Raw genomic sequence first — 22,735 nt, forward strand, 5'->3', positions numbered from 1 at the left:
AGGAGCAAAGATCTTATTGAATGGCGGGGCAGGCTCGAAGGGCTAGATGGCCTACTCCTGCTCCTATTTCTTACGTTCTTATGCCCACGCCCAGAGGGCACCTTGGCACTGCCCATCGGGCATGGGGCAGTGCCATGGGGGTGTGGCCTATTGGGGTGGGGCAATCGGTGAGGGCGAGGGGGTCCTGCTGCTACTCTGCCATTGGGATTGGTTAGGGCTGGAGAGAGGCCATCGAGCGGCACGGGCTTGGGAGAGGTGTTCTGCCTCCCATGTGGGTGTCTGCTGGGGTGGGGAAGAGAGGGAGGGCTGGAGATCGGGGCATTCTGGGATGGGATGGGGGGAGGTGTCGGGGCTGGCCCGGGAATGGTTGTATGGGCACGATCAGGCCATGGGTAGGTTGTATGGGGCAGCACTGCTGGGGTCCTGGGTTGGCCAGTGATTGCGCTAGCCAACAAAAGGGAGGGTGATAGATTGGGGCCACCCAGAACTGTCAGACTCCAATGTGAATAGGCCCCGCCCCTGAGCTTTTAATATATTCACAATTGTGACCTCTGCATCGTAGTGTGGGAGATTCGAGCCTGAACTACCACTGAAAAAAAAATCATGATTTACATGATATTTCCCCACAAATTCAGCACTTAGAATTTTTGTTTGGGAGAATCCCCTCCCTGTCTGCAGGGGCCTGCTGTCACACTCCTGCAGTTGCTATTGAGTATATACAGAATCAGAGTAGCTCCCTCTACAGCCCGCTGCCTACAGCAGCTAGAAATAATCTAGACAGTTTTTTCAGTGATTAAGTATATGACTGGATTACTCATACAAAAAATGGATCAGGAACTCTCCCATTTCCACACTAGCTGAACATTTAGAATCCATCTCATAAAATCCCACCGCTGGTTTCCTCACACAGTCCAAAGGTATGCAGATTAGGTGGATTGGCCGTGATCAATTGCCCCTTAGCGTCCAAAGATGTGCAGATTAGGTGGATTGGCCATGCTAAATTGCCCCTTAGTGTCCAAAGATGTGTAGGTTAGGTGATTAGCCATGGTAAATGCGTAGGCGTGGTGAGGTGGTGGAATGTTTTTCAGAGAGTTGGTGCAGACTCAATGCAGTGCAGACTCTTTTCGCACTGTGGGAATTCTACAGTATTTGATTGTTTTTTCCCCGTGATGCTCACATAAAAGCAACAGTAGGTTTTTCAATTAGTCAAGCTTCTTCTGCCTTTCAAACATATGAATCATCTATATCTTAAATTCATTTACTCGTCTTTCATCCATATTCCCTGATTCCATAACAGAACAAAAATCTGTGTTGGAAGCTCCAATTGTCTCAGCACGCACAGCTCAGGTGCATAAAATATTTCCGGCTTGTAGTCAGGAATGGTCGAGCTTGAATTTTAAAATTCTTGATGAGAGGAAATATTTCCTCTATATTTACCCTACTGTATACTTTTTCATTTTAATGGCGGACTCACATTATGCCTCAATATTCTACATTCAAGAAAGTCCAACCCAAGTTTTTGATTCTCCTCAATTGGAGATGCCGGCATTGGACTGGGATAGGCACAGTAAGAAGTCTCACAACACCAGGTTAAAGTCCAACAGATTTATTTGGTATCATGAGCTTTCAGAGCGCTGCCCCATTATCAGGTGAGTGAAAGGACTCACGTGATTAAGGAGATAGAAAATCTGGTGAACTGTGCGGCAATGATAATCCCTCCCTTAATGTCAACAAAACGAAGGAGATTGTCATTGACTTCAGGAAGCGTAAAGTAGGTCTTTGAATATTTTTAAGGCAGAAGTGAATAGATTCTTGGTAAGCCTTGGGGTTTTCGTTAGAAAGAAGGTTGAGAGGTGACCTAATTGAGGCATACAAAATGATCAGAGGATTAGATAGGGTGGATAGTGAGAGCCTTTTTCCTCGGATGGTGATGGCTAACACGAGGGGACGTAGCTTTAAATTAAGGGGTGGTAATTATAGGACGGATGTCAGAGGTAGGTTCTTTACTCAGAGGGTAGTAAGGGAGTGGAATGCCCTGCCTGCAGCAGTTGTGGACTTGCCAACTTTAAGGGCGTTCATATGGTCAGTGGATAGACATATGGATAACATTGGAACAGTTTAGGTTAGAGGGTCATTTGATTGGTTCCACTGGTCGGTGCAACATTGAGGGCCGAAGGGCCTGTACTGCGCTGTAATGTTCTATGTTCTAAATAAGCAAGGGGTTGATAGTTATCGGTGTAGGGGGTAGGTGGATGCAGATTTGAGGTTACGATTAGATCAACCATGATCTTGTCAAATGGTGGAGCAGGCTCGAGGAGCTGAATGGCCAACTCCTGCTCCTTGTTCATGTATAGGGGAAGTTATCAGCCCCCTAGAAATAAAATATGAGTGCTTAGAGAGGAGTGACAATCCTCATCAGATGCCCACTGTCTTCCGATGAAAGATGGACTGGGAAAGATGGAGGAATACCAGGGAAAGAGTTCCCTAACCATAAGACATAGGAGCAGAATTAGGCCACTTGGCCCATCAAGTCTGTTCTGTCACTCAATCATGGCTGATATTTTTCTCATCCCCATTCTCCTGCCTTTTCCCCATTGCCCCGACCCCCTTATCAATCAAGAACCAATCTCTATCTTAAAGACACTTAGTGACCTGGCTTCCACAGCCTCCTGTGGCAAAGAGTTCCACAGATTCATCACTGTTTGGCTGAAGAAATTCCTCCTCACTTCTGTTTTAAAGGATTGTCCCTTTTGCTTGAGGTTGTGCTCTCTGGTTCTAGTTTTTCCTACTAGTGGAAACATCCTCTCCACATCCGCTTTATCTAGGCCTTGCAATATCCTGCAAGTTTCAATAAGATCCACCCCCATCCTTGTAAACTCCAACAGGTACAGACCCAGAGTCCACAACTGTTTGTCATATGACAAGCTCTTCATTTCAGGGATCATTCTTGTGAACCTCCTCTGGACTCTTTCCAAGACCAGCACATCCTTCCTTAGAGAGGGGTTCATAAACTGCTCACAGTACTCCAAATGGGGTCTGACCAGAGCCTTATACAGCCTCAGAAGAAACTACTTGCACTTAGTATTCTATGATGCGGAGATGCCGGTGTTGGACTGAGGTAAGCACAGTAAGAAATCTCACATCACCAGGTTAAAGTTATTTGGCAGCACAAGCCACGAGCTTTTGGAGTGCAGCTCCTTCATCAGGTAAGTGGGAGTTCTGTTCACAAACAGGGCATGTAAAGACACAAAACTCAGTTTGCAAAATAATAGCTGGAATGTGATTCTTTACAGATAATCAAGTCTTAAAGGTAGAGACAATGTGAGTGGAGAGAGGGTTAATCACAGGTTAAACAGAGGTGTATTGTCTCCAGCTAGGACAGTTAGTGAGATTTTGCAAGCCCAGGCAAGTTGTGAGGGTTACAGATAGTGTGACCTGAACCCAAGATCTCAGTTGAGGCTGTCCTCATGTGTGCGGAACTTGGCTATCAATCTCTGCTCAGCGACTCTGCATTGTCATGAGTCATAAAGGCTGCCTTGGAGAACGCTTATCCGAAGTTCAGAGGCTGAATGCCCATGACTGCTGAAGTGTTTGCCAACAGGAAGAGAACATTCTTGCCTGGTGATTGTTGAGTGGTGTTGATTCATCCATTGTCGTAGCGTCTGCATGGTCTTCCCAATGTACCATGCCTCGGGACATCCTTTCCTGTAGCGTATCAGGCCGAGTTGCAAGTTTATGTATCGTGTACCTGGTGGATGGTGTTCTCATGTGAGATGATGGCATCCGTGTCAATGATCTGAACATCTTGCGGAGGTTGCTGTGGCAGGGTTGTGTGGTGTTGTGGTCACTGTTCCCCTGAAGTATAGTTTGCTGCAGACAATGGTCTGTTTGAGATTGTGTGGTTGTTTGAAGGCAAGAAGTGGGGGTGTGGGGATGGCCTTGGCGAGATGTTCGTCTTCATCAATGACCTGTTGAGGGCTCCAGAGAAGATGAGGTATCTTCTCCATTCTGGGGAAGTACTGGAAGATGAAAGGTACTCTGTCCGTCATGTCCCATGTTTGTCTTCTGAGGAGTCAATGCGGTTTTTCGCTGTGGCACCTCGGAACTGTCGATTGATGAGTTAAGTGCCATATCCTTTACTTATGAGGGCATCTTTCAGCGTCTGGAGGTGTCTGTTGCGATCCTCCTCATCTGAGCAGATCCTGTGTATATGGAGGGTTTGTCTGTGGGGGATGGCTTCTTTAACATGTTTAGAGTGGAAGCTGGAGAAGTGGAGCATCATAAGGTTATCCTTGGGCTTGCGGTACAGTGAAATGCTGAGGTGACTGTTCTTGATGGAGATGTGTGTGTCCATGAATGCATCCAATTCTGGGGAGTAGTCCATGGTGAGTCTGATGATGGGATGGAACTTGTTGATGTCATCATATAGTTGTTGCAGTGATTGTTCACCATGAGCCCAAAGGAAGAAAATGTCATTGATGTATCTAGTGTATAGCATCAGTTGAAGAACCTGTGTGGTGAAAAGATCTTGTTTGAACCTTTGCATGAAGATGTTGGCATATTGAGGTGCGAATTTGGTCCCCATGGCTATTCCGTAAGAACTGGTTGTTGAAGGTGAAGACGTTGTGGTCCAGGATAAAGCAGATGAGTTGTAAAATTGCACCTGGAGATTGGCAGTTGTCAGCATTGAATACTGAGGCAGTTGCAGCAGTCGTCGTGGGGGATGCTGGTGTAGAGTGCTGAGACATCCATTGTGACGAGGAGTGCCCCTGGTTCAACTGCTCCATGTGTGCTGAGTTTCTGCAGGAAGTCCATAGTGTCGCAACAAAAGCTGTGGGTGCTTGTACAATGGGTTTCAGGATGCCCTCAATGTAGCCGGAGAGATTCTTGCACTGGGTCCCATTGGGATGAGAGCACGGAGGATGCTCTGAAGTCCGGATCAAAAGTGTTGATCAGTCTGTTGAGTTGATGAGTGTGCTCTTTGGTCGGATCTGCAGGTAACTGTCTGTACTGTTTTTCGTTGTTCAGTTGTTGGTATACTCTGTGCAGTAATCCGTTCTGTTCAGTATGACGGTGGCCCCTGCTTCGTTGCTGGTTTGATGACAATGTTGCGGTTGGTCTTGAGAGCGCAGCTGGTGTTGCGTTGTGCTTGGGCTCGACGCTGTCTTGTGAGTGCAGCTGGTGAATCTGGTGTTGACTCACCACCTGATGGCTTGGGCATACATGTCAAATCGAGGGCAGTGGCCTTCTGGAGGAGTCCAATTTGACTCTTTCCTCTTCGTTTGCTGCACTGTGGATCCCTCTGTCGGCTGTTGGGTTTCATTGGCTGTCTCATTGTGTTCACTGTTGGTCTCTTGGGGTTTGTAGAAGAACTCCCGCAGCTTCATTCACCTGATGAATTCCTCTGTGTCTGCTGCGAGATTGATGGTGGGGCAGAAATTGAGCCCTCGGCTGAGAACCTCGATTTCATCTGGTTGAAGTATGTAGTCTGACAAGTTGACAATGACTTCCCTGCAGTGGTACTGTTTTCTACTGTGGTACCAGGGGAGGCTTGGTTGCTGCTAGTGGTGATGCCAAGTTTCTCAAGATTCCTGTTCTTGGTGTGCATGTAGATAGCGTAGTTCCTTTGTCTCGTCTGCTTGGCCGTGCAGACGCTACGACAGAAGCAATGAGACCAAGCAGATGCTACAACAATGAATGAATGAACACTGCTCGAAAAATCACCAGGCAAGAGTGTTCTCTTCTTGCTGGGGAACACTTCAGCAATCACGGGCATGCGGTCTCTGATCTTCAGGTAAGCGTTCTCCAAGGCAGCCTTCACAACACATGACAACGCAGAGTTGCTGAGCAGAGATTGATAGCCAAGTTCCACGCACATGAGGACGGCCTCAACTGGGACCTTGGGTTCATGTCACACTATCTGTAACCCCACAACTTGCCTGGGCTTGCAAAATCTCACTAACTGTCCTGGCTGGAGACAATACACTTCTCCTTAACCTGTGATTACCCCTCTCTCCACTCACGTTGTCTGTACCTTTAAGACTTGATTATCTGTAAAGACTTGCATTCCAGCTATTATTTTGTGAATTGAGTTTGTGTCTTTACATGCCCTGTTTGTGAACAGAACTCCCACTAACCTGATGAAGGAGCAGTGCTCCAAAAGCTAGTGGCTTGTGCTACCAAATAACCTGTTGGACTTTAACCTGGTGTTGTGAGACTTCTTACTGTGCTTAGTATTCTAGACCTCTTGGCATAACTGTTAACATCGCATTTGCCTTCCTAACTGCCGACTGAACCTACACATTAACCTTAAGAGAATCTTGAACAATGACTCCCAAATCCCTTTATGTTTCTGATTTCCTAAGCATTTAGAAAAATCATTTAGAAAATAATCTATGCCTCCATTCCCCATTCCAAAGTGCATAACCTCACACTTTTCCACATTGTACTCCATCTGCCACTTTGCCCACTCTCCTAACCTGTCCAAGTCCTTCTGCAATTCCCCCCCCCGCCACTTCCTCAATACTATCTGTCCCTCTACATATCTTTGTATCATCTACAAAAGTGGCAATGGTGCCTTCAGTTCCTCCCTCCAAATCGTTAATGTATATTGTGAAAAGTTGTGGTCCTAGCACTGAGCCCTGAAGCACACAACTAACACACCAACTACAGAGCAGAATGCTGCTATTACAAGCTACTGAGGTCAAAGCACTCAGTGGCAACCATCCGTTTGTCCTCTGGAATCAGTGAATCACTTTCACCTTTCATGGGTCATATACTTTTCTTGATTAACGCATCATATCTAAACTGTTGTTTCTCAATAAACTTAATAAGCTACCTCAAAAATTACCTACAGAAACCTGACTGCCTATCTTAGGTACCAGTGGCTGTTGCAGTCAAGATTTCATAGACTTTCTGGATGGCTGCTGGATGGATTGGATCTGAGGTCACCCCAAGATGATAATCTTATCCTTGCCTACTCCTGTCAGAGCCCTTTTGCTCGTACCTCTTGAGTACAGACTGGCGGCAACATGTCTGTGTTATTGTTTGCTCAGTCTAAACACCCAGTAGATTCTATAGCAGTGGTCTAAGATCTTGCAGAAGATATGTCATTTGGGCTTAAGATCTACATCAGTAGTGTACTGTGATGTTTATATGTCTGGAGTTGTGGCCACAGAATGGACAAAAGATGCTGATGTTTCTGGCTGCACGGTGTTCAGTGGTGCCAATGTCTCTGGATTTGCCACCAAGTCTATGGTAAACATCAAAGCAAAGAAGACTTCGTGCACGATAGGAGTCATCAATTATTCGCTAAAATGGAATAGGAACCAGAACTGGTTCACAAAATCCACCGCTGGGAGTGAATCTTGATCCTGTCAAGGTATAGGAGAATAAGATCACATAGTTCACTGTTTACATTGATGCAGGACCTTGTTGAAGTGTTGGATCTGTCTTGTATTGAGAAGAATATTAATCCTTATCTCTGGCTCCTTGTGTATTTTATTGAATATATTTGCTTATCTGTTTCTCTAACTCGCCAGCTCACTTTCTCTTGAATGCTGAAACTCGTTCATGTGCGAGTGTCCCTCTTTTTTATTTGCTCATGGGATGTGAGCGTTTCTGGCAAGGCCAACATTTACTGCCCATCACAAACTGCCCTTGAGAAGGTGGTGATGAACCTCCTTAAACTGTTTTGTTTGTATGTTACTCTTTCAAATGGCTTGTGTTTTCCATTGAATCTTTTTCTCTCACCTGTCCCACTCTTAAAACCTGGATCACTGAAGTTGTATTTTTTGATTTCATTGTACCAGGCTTCACTCACTTCGGTCCCTAAAATAAAACACAAATATCCATTTCAGCATTTGATAGGATAACTGCAGAGAAAACTTGTGGGGAAAATCAAATCAAGTCAAAACTAGGGGCCATAAATGTATGTTAGTTACTAATAAATCCATTAAGAAATTCAGGAGTTGTTTAACCAGAGAGTGGTGAGAATCTGGAACTCGCTATCACAGGAGTAGTTGTAATGAAAAGCACAGATCTATCTCAGAGGAAACTAATTACTTGCTGTACCTATTTATTAGTCTTTTGTGATTCACACACTAGGACACCCAGACACCTCTGCACCTTGAGTGCAGGCTCGAGCGGTCCAGTGGCCTACTCCTGCTCTTAATTCACCTGTTCGTGTCAGGAAGGTAGAAGACAATAATCACAAAAATCCAAGGGTAACTTCAGAAATGAATCCATGAAACTATCCAGCTGTAATGAAGGTCTGGATTGTGACTTCAGCGCTGACTTTTTGATATTCTTCTCAGAAATTGGTAGCCCAGCCATTTTGTAGGAGAATGAACAGAAGGCGTCACAATGAATACACAGTGAAAAAATTAGACCAGAAAAAATATGAGAATGAGAGTGATTATTCATCACTCTTTAGAATTGCTTCAAAAGTGGAAGATGAAAATCTGGTGACAAAATACTCTGTTCAAACATAACGTTCTTCCAATGACCTTCTAGAAAGTCCACCTGTGTCTTCCATCCACTGAAAGTGGTCATCAAGGATGCTAGTGGTCAAAGAAGTCAAAAGCCAAACACGGACTCAAGCCATGCAATGTCCACTTTTCCTGTGTAGGGAGAACCTGAACTTACTGATTAACGAGGTCTCCTAAATTCTGAGGGAATTTATTAGCTGGATTGATTAGCTGGATTCCTTATAGCTTCTCATCCTACCCAAAGAATTATTTCCATGGATAGAAGTCCAAGACTACCCAAGAGTTCAAGAAGAGAGTCTGTAAGGAGTCATCGCACTAGAAGTAAGAAAGGACAGGAAAAGCAGAGGAAAGAGGGGAAACTCAAGAAACAAGGTTAGAGACCATACAAAACACAAAGAGAGGAATAAACCTGCAATATCAGATAAAGACAGAAGAGAGGGAAATGTAATGAAGAATAGTATGACAGTGAAGAGAGGAAGAAATGGATGAAGTCCAGATGCAGACGTAGGACCAAGGGAAAGAAGGAATAAATTTCAGAGAGATGCAATCAACAGAGATCTTATTTAGTACATATGTCAGAAGGTACTGTACGTTGAAACTAGAGGAATCTTATGTCTATTCATTAAAGACAACACTCAGTCAGACATTTGGAAGAATCAGAAGTTGAGTCAGAAATTAATCAAGAACCAAATACTACAACTCTCAATGAAGACTATTCATGCCAAGAAAAAGATTAGAGAGAGAGAGAGAGAGACCACTGATCTTTCCAGTCTCACAGGAACTGTCAGTGAGGAAGAGTTGCAAAGCCTCCTGACAGATTGAATCTGTAATGCCAGTGACATGCAAGGAAGTGGGGTTGTATATAAATGTAAATGTAAAAAATCTGAAGAAAGACTTGGGAAAGATGTAGTATTAGGGTTAATATGTAAATAGCACCACCAAAAAATAAGGAGCAAACACATGACTGGGAAAGTAGGGAGAATATTCAAAGCTTCAGCAGTCTAACACCTAGCCATAGACAGGTGTACATAATTCAGTTGCATAAAATAGACCAGTTATTGTTTGAACATACCAACACTTCAGTAATCATTCTGAAATGAATCAACTTTATTCACAGGTTACTCTGAACACTTAGCTGTGTAGAGGGTCATAACTAACTCTTAGTTCTATACCTGTTGGTAGCTTTGCATTGCTGGTCCATTTGTACCAGAGATTCTCTCCATAGTTAGTGCCACTGTGCTGGAGGCAATTGATATTAATGAGATGATCTGCCCACTTTTGTGCTTGCATGGAGAGGTCAGAGTTCAACTTCAGTGGCTGTGACTTGTGGCGCGCTCGTAATCGGTTGTGTTCTTGAAGCAGTTCAGCAAGAAAAGCTTTTTTCTCTTTGGCTGCAAAACATCAAATGTCAATTGAGATCTTTCATGTATCATTACTGAGCCTGCTATGTGACATAATGTTGATATTGCTATATCATGCATTGGCACCACTGAAAACGAAGCTGAGACTTAAATGTGGCGTTTACATCTGTAAAACTACCCAGCATTTATAGCACAGAAACAGATTTGCGCCCTTGTTTATGCTCCATATGCTATCATAGAGGTGTGAAAAGTAAAGCTTAGAAGTCACTTGTGGGGTTATTCATATGCTGTCTAACAGTAACCACACTATAGCGCAGGGTATAAAGGAAGAAATAATGGGAACTTGTGGGGCAATAATCATGGTTGATTTTAATCTACATATAGAGTGAACAGATTGGACTGGCAAAAGTAGCCATCGATGAACTCATATCAGGACAGTTTCTTAGAGCAGTATATTTAATGACTTCAAAGTGAAGGAGTCCTTAGGTAGCAGCGATCATAATACATTCAGTTTGAGTGAACGAGGAGTGGATCTGAATAAGGGCAATTATGAACATATGAACATACAAACAAATGAACAAGAAGCAGGAATAGACTATGCAGCCTCTTGTGCCTGCTCCGAAGACAGAGCTACCTAAAGTGAAGTGGGAATTAGATTAAGAGATTAGTCAGTGGAAAAGCAGTGGCAAAGATTTAAACGGATATTTCAGAATACTCAGAAAAGAGACATTCAAATGAGAAAGGAAGAAAGATTCTGAAGGAAGGGCACACAATCCATGACTAACTGAAGAAGTTAAAGATAATATTAAATTGAAAGAAAAAGCATATCTTTCACAAAGATGAATATCAGTTCAAAAGATTGGATAGAATATAAAGAACAGAAAAGAATAACTAAAGGTTTTACAAGGAGAGAGAGATTAGAGTATGAGAGAAAATTGCTATAAATATAAAAACAGAGAGTAGTGTTTTGGCAGGTATTTGGAAAGAAAACGAGTAAATATAGTGAGTGAGTACATATAGAGAGTGAGAATGGGAAATTAAAAGCAGATGAACTGAACAGATATCTTACTTCTATCTTCACTATAGAGGATACAAATGACATCCTAGAAATAGTTGCGAATCAGAAAGTAAAAGGGATGGAAGAACTTAAAACAATTACAATCACCATGGAAAGGGAACTGAGAAAATTATTTGAACTAAAGGCTGAAGTCCTAATGGACTTCATCCTAGGGTCTTAAAAGAAATAGCTGCTGAGATGGTAGGGGCAGTGGTTTCAATTTTCCAAAACTCCCAAGATTCAGATAATGTCCCATTAGATGGGAAAATAGTGATTCCAATGTCTCTATTCAAAGGAAGAGAGAGATAGAAAGCAGGAAATGGTAAGCCAGCTAGACCAACCTGTTGAGAGGAAATTGCTGGATTTTATTGTTGAGGGGGTTCTCGCGAGACACTTAGAAAGTCTTGATGCAATCAAAGTCAACATGATTTTGTGCAAGGGAAATCATGTTTGATTAATTTATTGGAGTTCTCTGAGGAAATGACAAGCAACTGGTGCTGTACTTAGATTTACAGTAGACATTTGAAAAAGTGCTACATCAAAGCTTACTATGCAAAATAAGAGATCATGGTGGATGGGGTTACATATTAACGTAGAGCTTTAATTAGCTAACAGGAAACAGAGTGGAGTGCCATGAGGATCAGGGCTGGATCTCAACTATTAACAATTTATTTTGATGACTTGGATAAATGAATATATAATTGCTAAATTAGCTGATGACACAAAGAAAGGTTGGAAAGTAAGCTGTGAAGAGAACATAAGTCTACAAAGAGACATAAATAGGTTAAATGAGTGGACATAATCCCCATGCTCCTCCCATATTCTCCCTGCCATCCTTTTAGTGTCAGACCTGTTATTTTTCTCTATTTGTGTCACTTCAGAATGGGAATGTCTGAGGTAGCCTCATTCTGTGGACTGCTCTGAAGGGCATTGCAAAACAGATTCCTCTGAATCTATTCAGAGAGTTCAGGAACTACTTGAACTCATATTTGGGATGGTTGTTTGGGCTGTTGTTCCATATCGACAATTATTTTGGTTTTCCTAAAGGATGTACTTTGTTGTTTAGATAACAAAATCTGTACCTGACAGTTGTGTCGCCTTACTGGCTCCTGGTCTGTCAGGTGTCCTGTCGCTTTTTCCTTGTGCTGACCCATCCTCACCCTCCTTCACCTTGCTGCCAGAGGGCAGGACATTTTTAGCAAAGTAGCCTGGGTTGGTGATGTTACCCGCCGGGTTAAACTGAGCCACTACAATGGTGAGACCTTTGCCATCAGATGCCAAGCCAACTCCGATCTCTTTGGACTCTCTCCAAACCAACTGTGTGAAATGACCTGCAGAGGAACAACAATCAGATAATTTACAAAGAGTACAGGATATGGGATAGTCCAGCCCACACATACGATTTGCACCTTCGATGGCCTAATGCTCTAATCCAATGGTTTATTGGACAGATCCCCACTTATCATTGACTGCAAACATCCAAATTTCTGCTCCCCATGCTCTTACTTGCACCAGGTTCTGTTCTTGTTGATTTGCATTGGCTCTTGTTCTGGTGAAACCTTGATTTTGAAATTCTTATCCTTGTTTTTATTTCCCTCAATGCCTTCCTATTTCTGTAATGTCCTCCAGCCCTACAATCCTCCAAGATCTTTGGAGATCTCCATTTCTGATATGTGCAATTACTCCTACAATGTTGTACATCCAACATCATGTAGAAAGACTTACACCTATAGAGATGTTCAGCACAGTTGCTGTAAATATCCCAAGATCATCACAAATAATAAAATGCCATGAAGTATAGCAGCTGTTATATATTTGATCACACATTGATGAGTCTTTTTGGTTGTGGTGCTATAGATTGAGGGAAATTAATATTTTCAGGCTTTTGTTAGTAGTGTAAAGGGTCAACTCTAACACCAATAATCACTACTGAGCATGTGCATAAGGAACTGTCATTATAATGTCAGTCAGGAGAGAGATGAATGAGACGAACCTAAGAGAGGAACAGTGACTCTGTCCTGATGTTCTTGTAAATAGTTAGTTACGTAAATAAAAGTACTTTTACAGAAAGATCTTTGCTGCCACGAGATCTCTTACTGTAAGACACACAAGGTCTTCCAAGACAGCCCAACAGTAACAAATTGTTCACAACTCTTTTTCTTAAAATACTGTCATGGAATCTTTAATATCCATCCAAACCACTGGAACAGGAATCCAGCAGTTTAGTTTAATGGACTGCTGAAACACTGAGGCACTTAAGAGCTGCTTGCAATATTCAATATGCCTCAGTCTCACAACAAGAAAAGATGATAGTGCAGGGAGAAAGGAAATTGGTCCAGGCTATTATTGTTGTGCCAATGCATTTCAGTTTTCATCACTGGGGAGTATGGTTTTTTCCTTCTGCTCTTCAATGGCTATCAGAAAAGATTGAATAGATGGGGCCTTTTATCTTTGGGATAGAGAACACTAAATGGTGATGCCAAGGGATCTTCAACATTTTGAATTGATTGGATAATGTTGATATGGAGAGAATAATTCCATTTGTAAGAGAATTCAATTCTAGGGAGCACAGATGCAGAATAATTACTAATGAATCCAAGAAGGAAACAAGGTTAAACTTTTTACTCAGCGAGTTGAACATAGGAACAGAGTAGACATTCAGTCTGTCATAGAATCCCTACAGTACAGAAAGGAGGTTATTCGGCCCATCAAACTTGCACAGACAATGATCTCACCCAGGCTGTATCCCCATAAACCCATATGTTTATCCTCCTAATTGCGCTGACACTAAGAGACAATTTAGCATGGCCAATCAACCTAACCTGCACATCTTTGGACTGTGGGAGGAAACTGAAGCACCCAGAGGAAATCCACGGAGACACGGGGAGAATGTGCAAACTCCACACAGACAGCCACCAAAAGCTGGAATTGAGTCCAGGTACCTGGCAATGTGAGGCAGCAGTGATAACCACTGTACCATCGTGCCACCCACTAATGAGCCTGTTCTGCCAGTCAATTAGATCATGGCTGATTATCTACCTCAATGACATTTTCCCACACTATCTCCACATCCCTTGATGTCATTAGTCTCCAGAAATCTATTGATTGCTGCTTTGAAACATGCTCAGTGATTGAGCTTCCACAACTTGCTGGGACAGAGAATTCGAAAAATTCACCGTTCTCTGAGTGAAGATGTCCCTCCTCATCTCAATCTTAAATGTTCTGAGATTGTTCCCCCTGGTTCTAGACTCACCATCCTATTTACAGCTACCCTGTCACACGATGTAAAGATTTTGTAAGTTTCAATGAGATCACCATTCATTCTTCGAAATTCTAGAAAATACAGGCCTAATTTTCTCAATCTCTCATAAAATAATCCCGTCATCAGCAGAATTAGCCTGGTGAGCTTCTGTTTCTATGGTAAGATATCCTTCTTTAGATAAGGAGACTAAAACTGTACACAATATTTCAGATGCGGCCTTACCAAGGCTATATTGCAGCAAGATGTTTTTACTCCTGTACTCAAATCCCCATGTGATAAAGGCCAACATGCCATTTGCCTTCCTCATTGATTGCTGCACCTTAATGCTAGCTTTCAGTGTCTCACAAAGAAGGACACCCAGATTCCTTTGGATATTAACACTTCCCAATCTCCCATCATTTAAAAAATATTCTGCCCTTTTCCACCTAAGTGGATAACTCCACATTTATTCACCTTATATTCTATCTACTATATTCCCGTCCATTCAGTTAGCTTGTCCAAATCCCTTTTGCACCCTTCTCACAACTTATATTCCCACTTAGTTTTCCCTTCAGCAAATACCAAAATATTACATTTGGTATTCATATCCATATCATTTATATAAACTGTGAACAGCTGGGGCCCCAATACTGATCTTATGATACCCCACTATTAACAACTTGTTATCCTGAGAATGACCTGTTTATTTGTTTTCTGTCAGTTCACAATTTATAATGATAAATTGGGTGGAATTCCCTCTCAAAATTCTGTGTGTTATAACAATCTGAAAATCGGGAGTGTTCCACGCTGGTCTTTTGGGCAAGCCGAGGTATGCTGGGGAAGCTGGCTTCAAAGTGCTCTGGCACCATTGCGCAGAGCGCTCCAATTTTCTACAAACCAAGAGACCTCCTCCCACACTCATTCCTCCCCCCCACCCCCCTCACCCCACAACTGAGACTGCAACATCCCCCCAGTCATCATGGCATTATCACCTCCCCCACAGCAACATAGGTTACCGGCATCAGGCATAAGGCGCCTCTCAATGAGTCTCCTGGTAGACCCCCGACATGCTTCCCCCCCCCCCCCCCCCCCCCCAACCCCCCATCATGACCTCCTTCATGGCTCACACTGCACACACCCCCTGCCTGACCCCTTTTGCAGAGCTCTCCCCTGCCAATCACTCACCTTGCAGAGCTCTCCCCTGCTGACCACCTCCCCCCTGCATAAGCCTCAGTCATTGTACATACTGCCCCCCCATCATAATCCCACCCCCACTCAGGCCCTATCCCCACTCAGGCCCTACCCCCTTAGCCCCCGTCACATTATGGCACCCATCCAGGAATTGCCAGGGTGCTAAGTGGGCACTGCCAGGCTGGCGCTGCCCAATGGACACTACCTACTCATATCTCCCCTTGGGGGGCTTCAGTGACCTCTGATCCCCCTAGTATGACCATGGTGCCTGGTCTCTGCTACTGCAGGGTAGTTGTGATTCTTGCCAGTGAGGGCAGAAGCATGCGGAAAGGGGGAAGCAGTTACAGAACAAAGAAACTTACAGCACAGGAACAGGCCTTTCAGCGTTCCAAGCCTGCACCGACCATGCTGCCTGACTGAACTAAAACCCCCTGCCCTTCAGGGGATCATATCCCTCTATTCCCATTCTATTCATATATTTGTCAAGACGCCTCTTAAAAGTCACTACTGTATCCGCTTCCACTACCTTTCTCAGCAATGAGTTCCAGGAACCCACCACCCTCTGTGTAAAAAATTAGTCCTGCCAAACTAGGTAAGCACTTCCAAATTGTCATTTTTATGTTAATAGGTTTTATTCCAGAAGCCAGGTGAATTGGATTTTTGGCCTCCCATGTCTTCCCAGCTCACCACGCTGATCGTCTGGTGCAGCGAGCCTGTAGGATCGTGCTTGTAAGGTCACGCCTGTTATGTCTAATCCCATGTGCTCTAATTTTATTTACTAACCTTTTCTGGGGACCTTATCAAATGCCTTCTGAAAATCCAAATACACCACTGGTTTTCCTTTATACAGATAACAGCCTCAGAAAACTCCCAACAGGTCTATTTGAATATGATTTTCTTTCATGCTGACTCTGCCCAATCATATTTCCTTAGCAACGGGTTATCGCATCCTTTATAATAGTGGTATGATGGTAGAATTTCATCATTACAGGATGTGGTTGAGGCAAACATCTCAGTTGCTTTAAAAAGGAAACTGGTGGAGCAAATGAGAAAAGGAATAGAAAGCTATGCTGAATGGCTGAAGTGAGATAACTGAAATAGGGGGAGACTGCTGTGGAGTAAAACACCAGCGCAGACTAGTTGAGCCAAATGGCCTGTTTCCATGGTGCAGATTTGATACAATTTCATTAATCATGATGTATATCTGGGACAATCAAAAACTTACCACAGTTCTTCTGAAATCCAGGAGAGGAGAAGTCATAATTTTTAATTTCATTGTACCAGGATTCAACAGCTTCCTTTCCTGTAAACGTTGAAACACTGACAGTGTAAAACACTTTACAGCATGAACACAGCAGAGTCAGAACAGGAGGTATGCCCTCAGACATCACTACTGACAGAGTACCTACAATAAAGTCTTGTCATAAATTCCTGTTTCAATAAACTATTTATAAATGAATTCCTGTTGTACTAAACTTCTGTTAGGATATACTCAAGTTACAATAAATTCCAGTTACAATAAATTCCTGTTATACTAAAGTTATAAATACACTTCTGTTGTAATAACCTCTTGTCAGAATAAAATATTGCTACAATAAACTTGTTGCAATAAACACTTGTTATAAAAAACTCAATTATTAAGTATATTTGTCAAAGTGAACGTTTAAAATTAAATTCTTCCTATAATAAACTCATTACAAAAAAACACAGCTTCTGACGTAATTAAACCCCAAAACTTAAGTTTCCATTATAATTACTGTTATGGTTCTAATTATCCAATTTACAATTTCTTGATAATATTCATCTGCTGAAATCTCAATTATTTTATTTTTATAGCCTTGATTTAACTTTTGCTTCAATCAATAGATATTCTCGGAAACTCACAAGACTCTCAAACATCTAGCACAACCTGTCTATTCTAGAAAGACAGGGCAGGACATTCCTTGAAGCAGCTCCCGCTCCCTATAGGTCACTTTGCTATAAGTATTTTGGAGAGAAAGCCAGGAATTTCAAAGCCACAGAATGAACTCAGCCACAGGTATGTGGAACTTTAGTTATTGTGTGTTAATGTCTACCATTCAGAGGAATTGCTCTGAGAAAAATTGCTGATAAGGATCTTTAAATGATCTATAGAGATCATACAAAATATGGATCATGATGAAGATTTAATGGATTTACTCTGGTAAGGGTGAGATTTTGCGGAGTTCAGGGTAGAGCAAAATACACACTGGCTGCGAAAGGAACAAGCTTAATGGGCTGGGGTCACCTTGTGATATCCAGAACCAGTATACTCCCCCATGCAGATGTTAATCACGAAACAGTGTGAGTGTTTCAGGCAATGGTGTTACCTACCTGTAACCTGCAGACTGCCATGGCCTTGCTGACACCAGATGTTCTCCCCATATGGTGTGTCGCTGTGCTTCAATGTTCTGGAGCTTACCAGATTTTTTGCCCACTTTTCAGCCTTCTCGCTGATTACCGGGTTCAGAGTTAACGGCCCTGCTCCGTGCTTTGCCCGATATTCATTCAGAGATTTCAGCAACTGCGCAACAAAACTTCGTGAATCTTTACCTGAAAGAAAGGGATCTCAGTGATGTACTGTGACTGGGAATTGCAGAACCTGTATAATGAGGAAGCTTATCCTGTGGCAACACAATGTCTCTCTCTGGAGAATGTGACTGTAACAGTCTCTTTATTGATAGTGTAATGACAATCTGTGTGTGGTAGCGGGGCACAAGGCTCCAGTTATTCCAACCTTTGAGAGGAATAGCCTTAATTACTTGAAAGTTGCAGATGGGGAAACAGGACCTTGTTAAATAGTTTGAAATTTTATTGGACTGGTTTTAGGAATTTATACACTTCCTTTGGGGACCGTGTCTTTCCAGTCCCCCAAAACCATAGGATGTGTAATGAACTGAAACCTTTAGGCTGATGAGATGGACATATTCCTGGAGGTTTCAGCACATGACTCCTGTCACCCTCTTGCCATTGGTTGCCAGACGCATTCATCCACATGGTTCCTCACCTTCGCATGGTCAACTGGAAAATTAACAGGTAGGCCATTACTAACTGGATGACACTTGACTGTAAAGCAAACAATTATTGACCTAGTGCCAATACTTTTACAACTTATCTATGCCTCTATTATTTTTTTTCTCCTCGGTTGCCCACAGTAGTCACCAACCAATAATTTTCAGTTCCTGGAGACTCCTGGCCATTCCTAGAGGGTTAACAACTTTCCACTGGCCTTGGACAGAAATAAAAAGCATAGGAAAGATGAGGAAATACATGGGAAAGATTAGGTATGAAATGAAAATCTGCGCTAGGTTGTGTTCTGATTCTTTTTTCTCAATACTGTGTGTAATCTGTGCATGGAGTTGCAGAGGTTAATCTGTAGTTTAACAAGCGAGATCATTAGGAATAAAATCCTCAGTATCTGTATGAGATGTAGAATATCCCTATAAGGTACATGATATGATGTGAACGTGATATCTTGTATTTAGACTTTTGCTTTTCCTGATGTATATTAATGATCTAGATCTTGATGTGCAAGGGACAATTTTAAAATTTGCAGATTTCACAAAACTTGGAATTATGGTAAACTGTGAAGAGGACAGGGTGGAACTTCAAAAGCACATTGACAAATTGATGGAGTGGACAGATAGGTGATGGATGAAGTCCAACGTGGAAAAATCTGAGGTGATGTATTTTGGTAAGAAGAACATGGGGACAAAATATAAAACAATGGGTAAAATTCTTAAAGGGTTGCAGGATCAGAGGGACCTGGGTGTATATGTACATAGATCACTGAAGGTGCAGGACAGGTGGAGAGAGCAGTTAATAAAGCACATAGTATTCTGGGCTTTATTGAAAGGTACTCACTAGCTTTCGGGGTTACCCCCTTCGTCAGGTGAATGGAGAGTTCTGGCCTCAGACAGAGCATATGCTGGATTGCTGCTTGGGATTGTGATGTGGTGGCCATTACGGAGACTTGGATGTCTCAGGGACAGGACTGGGTACTTCAGGTGCCAGGTTTCAGATGCTTCAGGAAGGACAGGGAGGATGGCAGAAGACGTGGTGGAGTGGCACTGTTGATCAGGGACAGTGTCATGGCTGCAGAGAAAGAGGATGCCGTGGAGGGACTATCTACAGAGTCTCTGTGGGTGGAAGTTACGAACAGCAAAGGGTCAAAAACTTTGCTGGGTGTATTCTATAGGCCACCCAATAGTGACAGGGAGGTTGAAGTGCAGATAGGGAAACAGATTCTGGAGAAATGTATTAATAACAGAGTTGTCGTGATGGGAGACTTCAATTTCCCAAACATCGACTGGAATATCCCTAGGGTAAGGGGTTTGGATGGGGAGGAGTTTGTTAGGTGTGTTCAGGAAGGTTTCCTGACACAGTATGTGGATGAGCCTACGAGGGGAGAGGCTGTACTTGACCTGGTACTGGCGAATGAACCAGGGCAGGTGATGGATCTCTCGGTAGGGGAGCATCTTGGGAATGGTGACCATAATTCTATCTCCTTCACAATTGCATTGGAACGAGATAGGATCAGGCAGGCTAGGAAGGTGTTTGTCTGGAGTAAGGGGAGATACGAAGAAGTCAGGAAGTTACTTGGACAAATAAACTGGAAGGAGGCGTTCTTCGGGAAAAGTACGGAAGGAAGGTGGCGGATATTCAAGGAATGTTTGTCTGGAGCTATGCGTGACAACGTTCCGATGAGACAAGGGGGTTTTGGTAGGTCGAGGGAACCGTGGTGCACGAAGGCTGTGTTGAACCTAGTCAGGAGGAAAGGGAAGGTGTACAAAAGGTTCAGGGAACTCGGAGAGGTTAAGGATCTTGAGTATAAGGACTGTAGAAAGGAGCTTAAAAGGGAAATTAGGAGAGCCAGAAGGGGTCATGAGAAGACCTTGGCGGGTAAGATTAAGGAGAATCCCAAGGCCTTTTATAAATATGTGAAAGGTAAAAGGATGAGAAGAGAAGGGATAGGACCTATAAAAGGTGAAGGGGGTAAGGTCTGTGTGGAACCAGAAGAAATGGCAGAGGTGCTTAATGAGTACTTTGCCTCAGTATTCACGGTGGAAGCTGATCTGGGAGATTTTGCCACGGATTTGCAGCAGATGGAAAAGATTGAGTTTGTGGATATTAAGGTGGAGGATGTGTTAGAGCTTTTGAATTCTATCAAGATTGATAAGTCGCCGGGACCAGATGGGATATACCCCAGGATACTGTGGGAGGCGAGGGAAGTGATTGCAGAGCCCCTGGCGATGATCTTTGCGTCGTCAATGGAGACGGGAGAGGTTCCGGAAGATTGGAGGATTGCGGATGTAGTCCCTATTTTCAAGAAAGGGAACAGAGATAGCCCGGGAAATTACCGACCAGTGAGTCTGACCTCAGTGGTTGGTAAACTGATGGAAAGGCTTCTGAGGAACAAGATTTACGACCATTTGGAGAGGTTTGACATGATCAGGAACAGTCAGCATGGATTTGTCAAGGGCAGGTCGTGCCTTACGAGCCTAGTTGAGCTCTTCGATAATGTGACTGAACACATTGATGAAGGAAGTGCCGTGGACGTGGTGTACATGGACTTCAGCAAGGCGTTTGATAAGGTCCCCCATGCAAGACTTCTTGAGAAGGTGAGAGGGCATGGGATCCGAGGGCCTTTGGCCTTGTGGATCAAGAACTGGCTTGCCTGCAGAAGGCAGAGAGTGGTTGTGGATGGGTCTTTTTCTGAATGGAGGTCAGTCACCAGTGGAGTGCCCCAGGGATCTGTTCTAGGGCCCTTGCTGTTTGTCATTTTCATAAATGACCTGGATGAGGAAGTGGAAGGATGGGTAAGTAAGTTCGCTGATGACACGAAGGTCGGTGGTGTTGTGGATGGTCTGGAAGGATGGCAAAAGTTGCAGCAGGACATAAATAGGATGCAGGACTGGGCGGAGAAGTGGCAGATGGACTTCAACGCGGATAAATGCGTAGTCGTCCATTTTGGCAGAACCAACGGGATGAACGAGTACACTATCAAGGGCAGGAGTCTTGGTAGTGTTGAGGAGCAGAAGGATCTTGGGGTCCGGGTCCACAGGACTCTTAAATCGGCCTCGCAGGTGGAAGAGGTGGTCAAGAAGGCGTATGGTGTACTGGCCTTCATTAATCGAGGGATTGAGTTTAGGAGTCGGGAGGTAATGCTGCAACTTTATAAGACCCTTGTCAGGCCTCATTTGGAGTACTGTGCGCAGTTCTGGTCGCCTCACTATAGGAAAGACGTAGAAGCTATTGAAAGGGTACAGAGGAGATTTACAAGGATGTTGCCTGGACTGGGAGGCATGCCTTATGAAGTTAGGTTGAGGGAACTGGGTCTCTTTTCCCTGGAGAGACGTAGGTTGAGAGGCGACCTGATAGAGGTTTATAAAATGTTGAGAGGAATAGATAGGGTGGATTCTCAGAGGCTATTTCCCCGGGTTGAAATGGTCGCTACAAGAGGACACAGGTTTAAGGTGCGGGGAGGAAAGTACAGAAGTGATGTTAGGGGTAAGTTTTTCACTCAGAGGGTGGTGAGTGAATGGAATTGGCTGCCGTCAGTGGTGGTGGAGGCGAACTCGCTGGGGTCTTTTAAAAGACTTCTGGATGAGTATATGGGGTTTTATGGGATTGGGGGTTATAGATAGGTGTTGATGTGATCGGCGCAACTCGTGGGCCGAAGGGCCTGTTTGTGCTGTAGTGTTCTATGTACATTATTAAAAATTCACTTTGTTTCTAACTGACACTCAAATTTTCTTGTTTACTAATTTCTCACTACTTTCCTGTCAATTCCAAATAAAAGGATCTGGAGAATATGCGAGTGCTATATGACTCAGTCAGTTTTTAGCAGGAGAAAGTTGCAACTCATCCAAGATTGGATGGTCATCCAGTGCTGTATTTTCAATCTGGAATCAGGAAGCCAATGCCCAGATCAGGCCCCAACCCTGTGCCTCAACATCAATGATGCAATGTGATTTTCAAATTCAAAGGCTCTAATTGGTCTGGAAATGAGTTTGACGTTCAGTTAGCAAAATCAGGAGTGGCCTGGAGGTGGGATGTAGCTATCGAAGGTGATTTTAAAAGGCAAATAGCAGCCATGATTGGGCTTGCTGTTTTCTTAAGATATGGAGCAGTCTGGAGATTGGAGGACTAGCACCGGCCTAGACTGGAGTTTCCATTGTGGCTCCATGCTTTTGAGATTCTTCCCTTGATTCTTGATGGACACTGCCTCTGAAAACAGAGATGTGTCCTTCCCTCAGTCTGGAAGAGGAAATTCTCCAAGAGGGACCAAAAGACATCGACAGAGGTGAGCATAGAGGTCAGCAGATAGGGAGGCATTAGGAAGATGTTGCTCCTGCGCAGAAAGAGATTCAATGAC

General features: G+C 43.5%; 1 protein-coding gene across 1 annotated transcript in view; it reads right to left on the reverse strand.

The window, feature by feature from the left end:
• Window positions 1–22,735, reverse strand: part of glipr2 (GLI pathogenesis-related 2) — a 125,685-nt gene that overhangs the window by 51,400 nt on the left and 51,550 nt on the right. Inside the window, exons 9-12 of the mRNA XM_080211799.1 lie at window positions 17,692–17,910; window positions 16,565–16,642; window positions 11,990–12,238; window positions 9,662–9,880 (exon numbers count right to left, since the gene is read on the reverse strand). Of these exons, the coding sequence (XP_080067925.1) occupies window positions 9,662–9,880; window positions 11,990–12,238; window positions 16,565–16,642; window positions 17,692–17,910 (765 nt within the window). The remainder of the gene's footprint in view (window positions 1–9,661; window positions 9,881–11,989; window positions 12,239–16,564; window positions 16,643–17,691; window positions 17,911–22,735) is intronic.

The sequence above is a fragment of the Carcharhinus amblyrhynchos genome, chromosome 25 (assembly GCF_965287045.1).
Source record: "Carcharhinus amblyrhynchos chromosome 25, sCarAmb.v2.hapA, whole genome shotgun sequence".
Classification (NCBI taxonomy): Eukaryota; Metazoa; Chordata; class Chondrichthyes; order Carcharhiniformes; family Carcharhinidae; genus Carcharhinus; species Carcharhinus amblyrhynchos.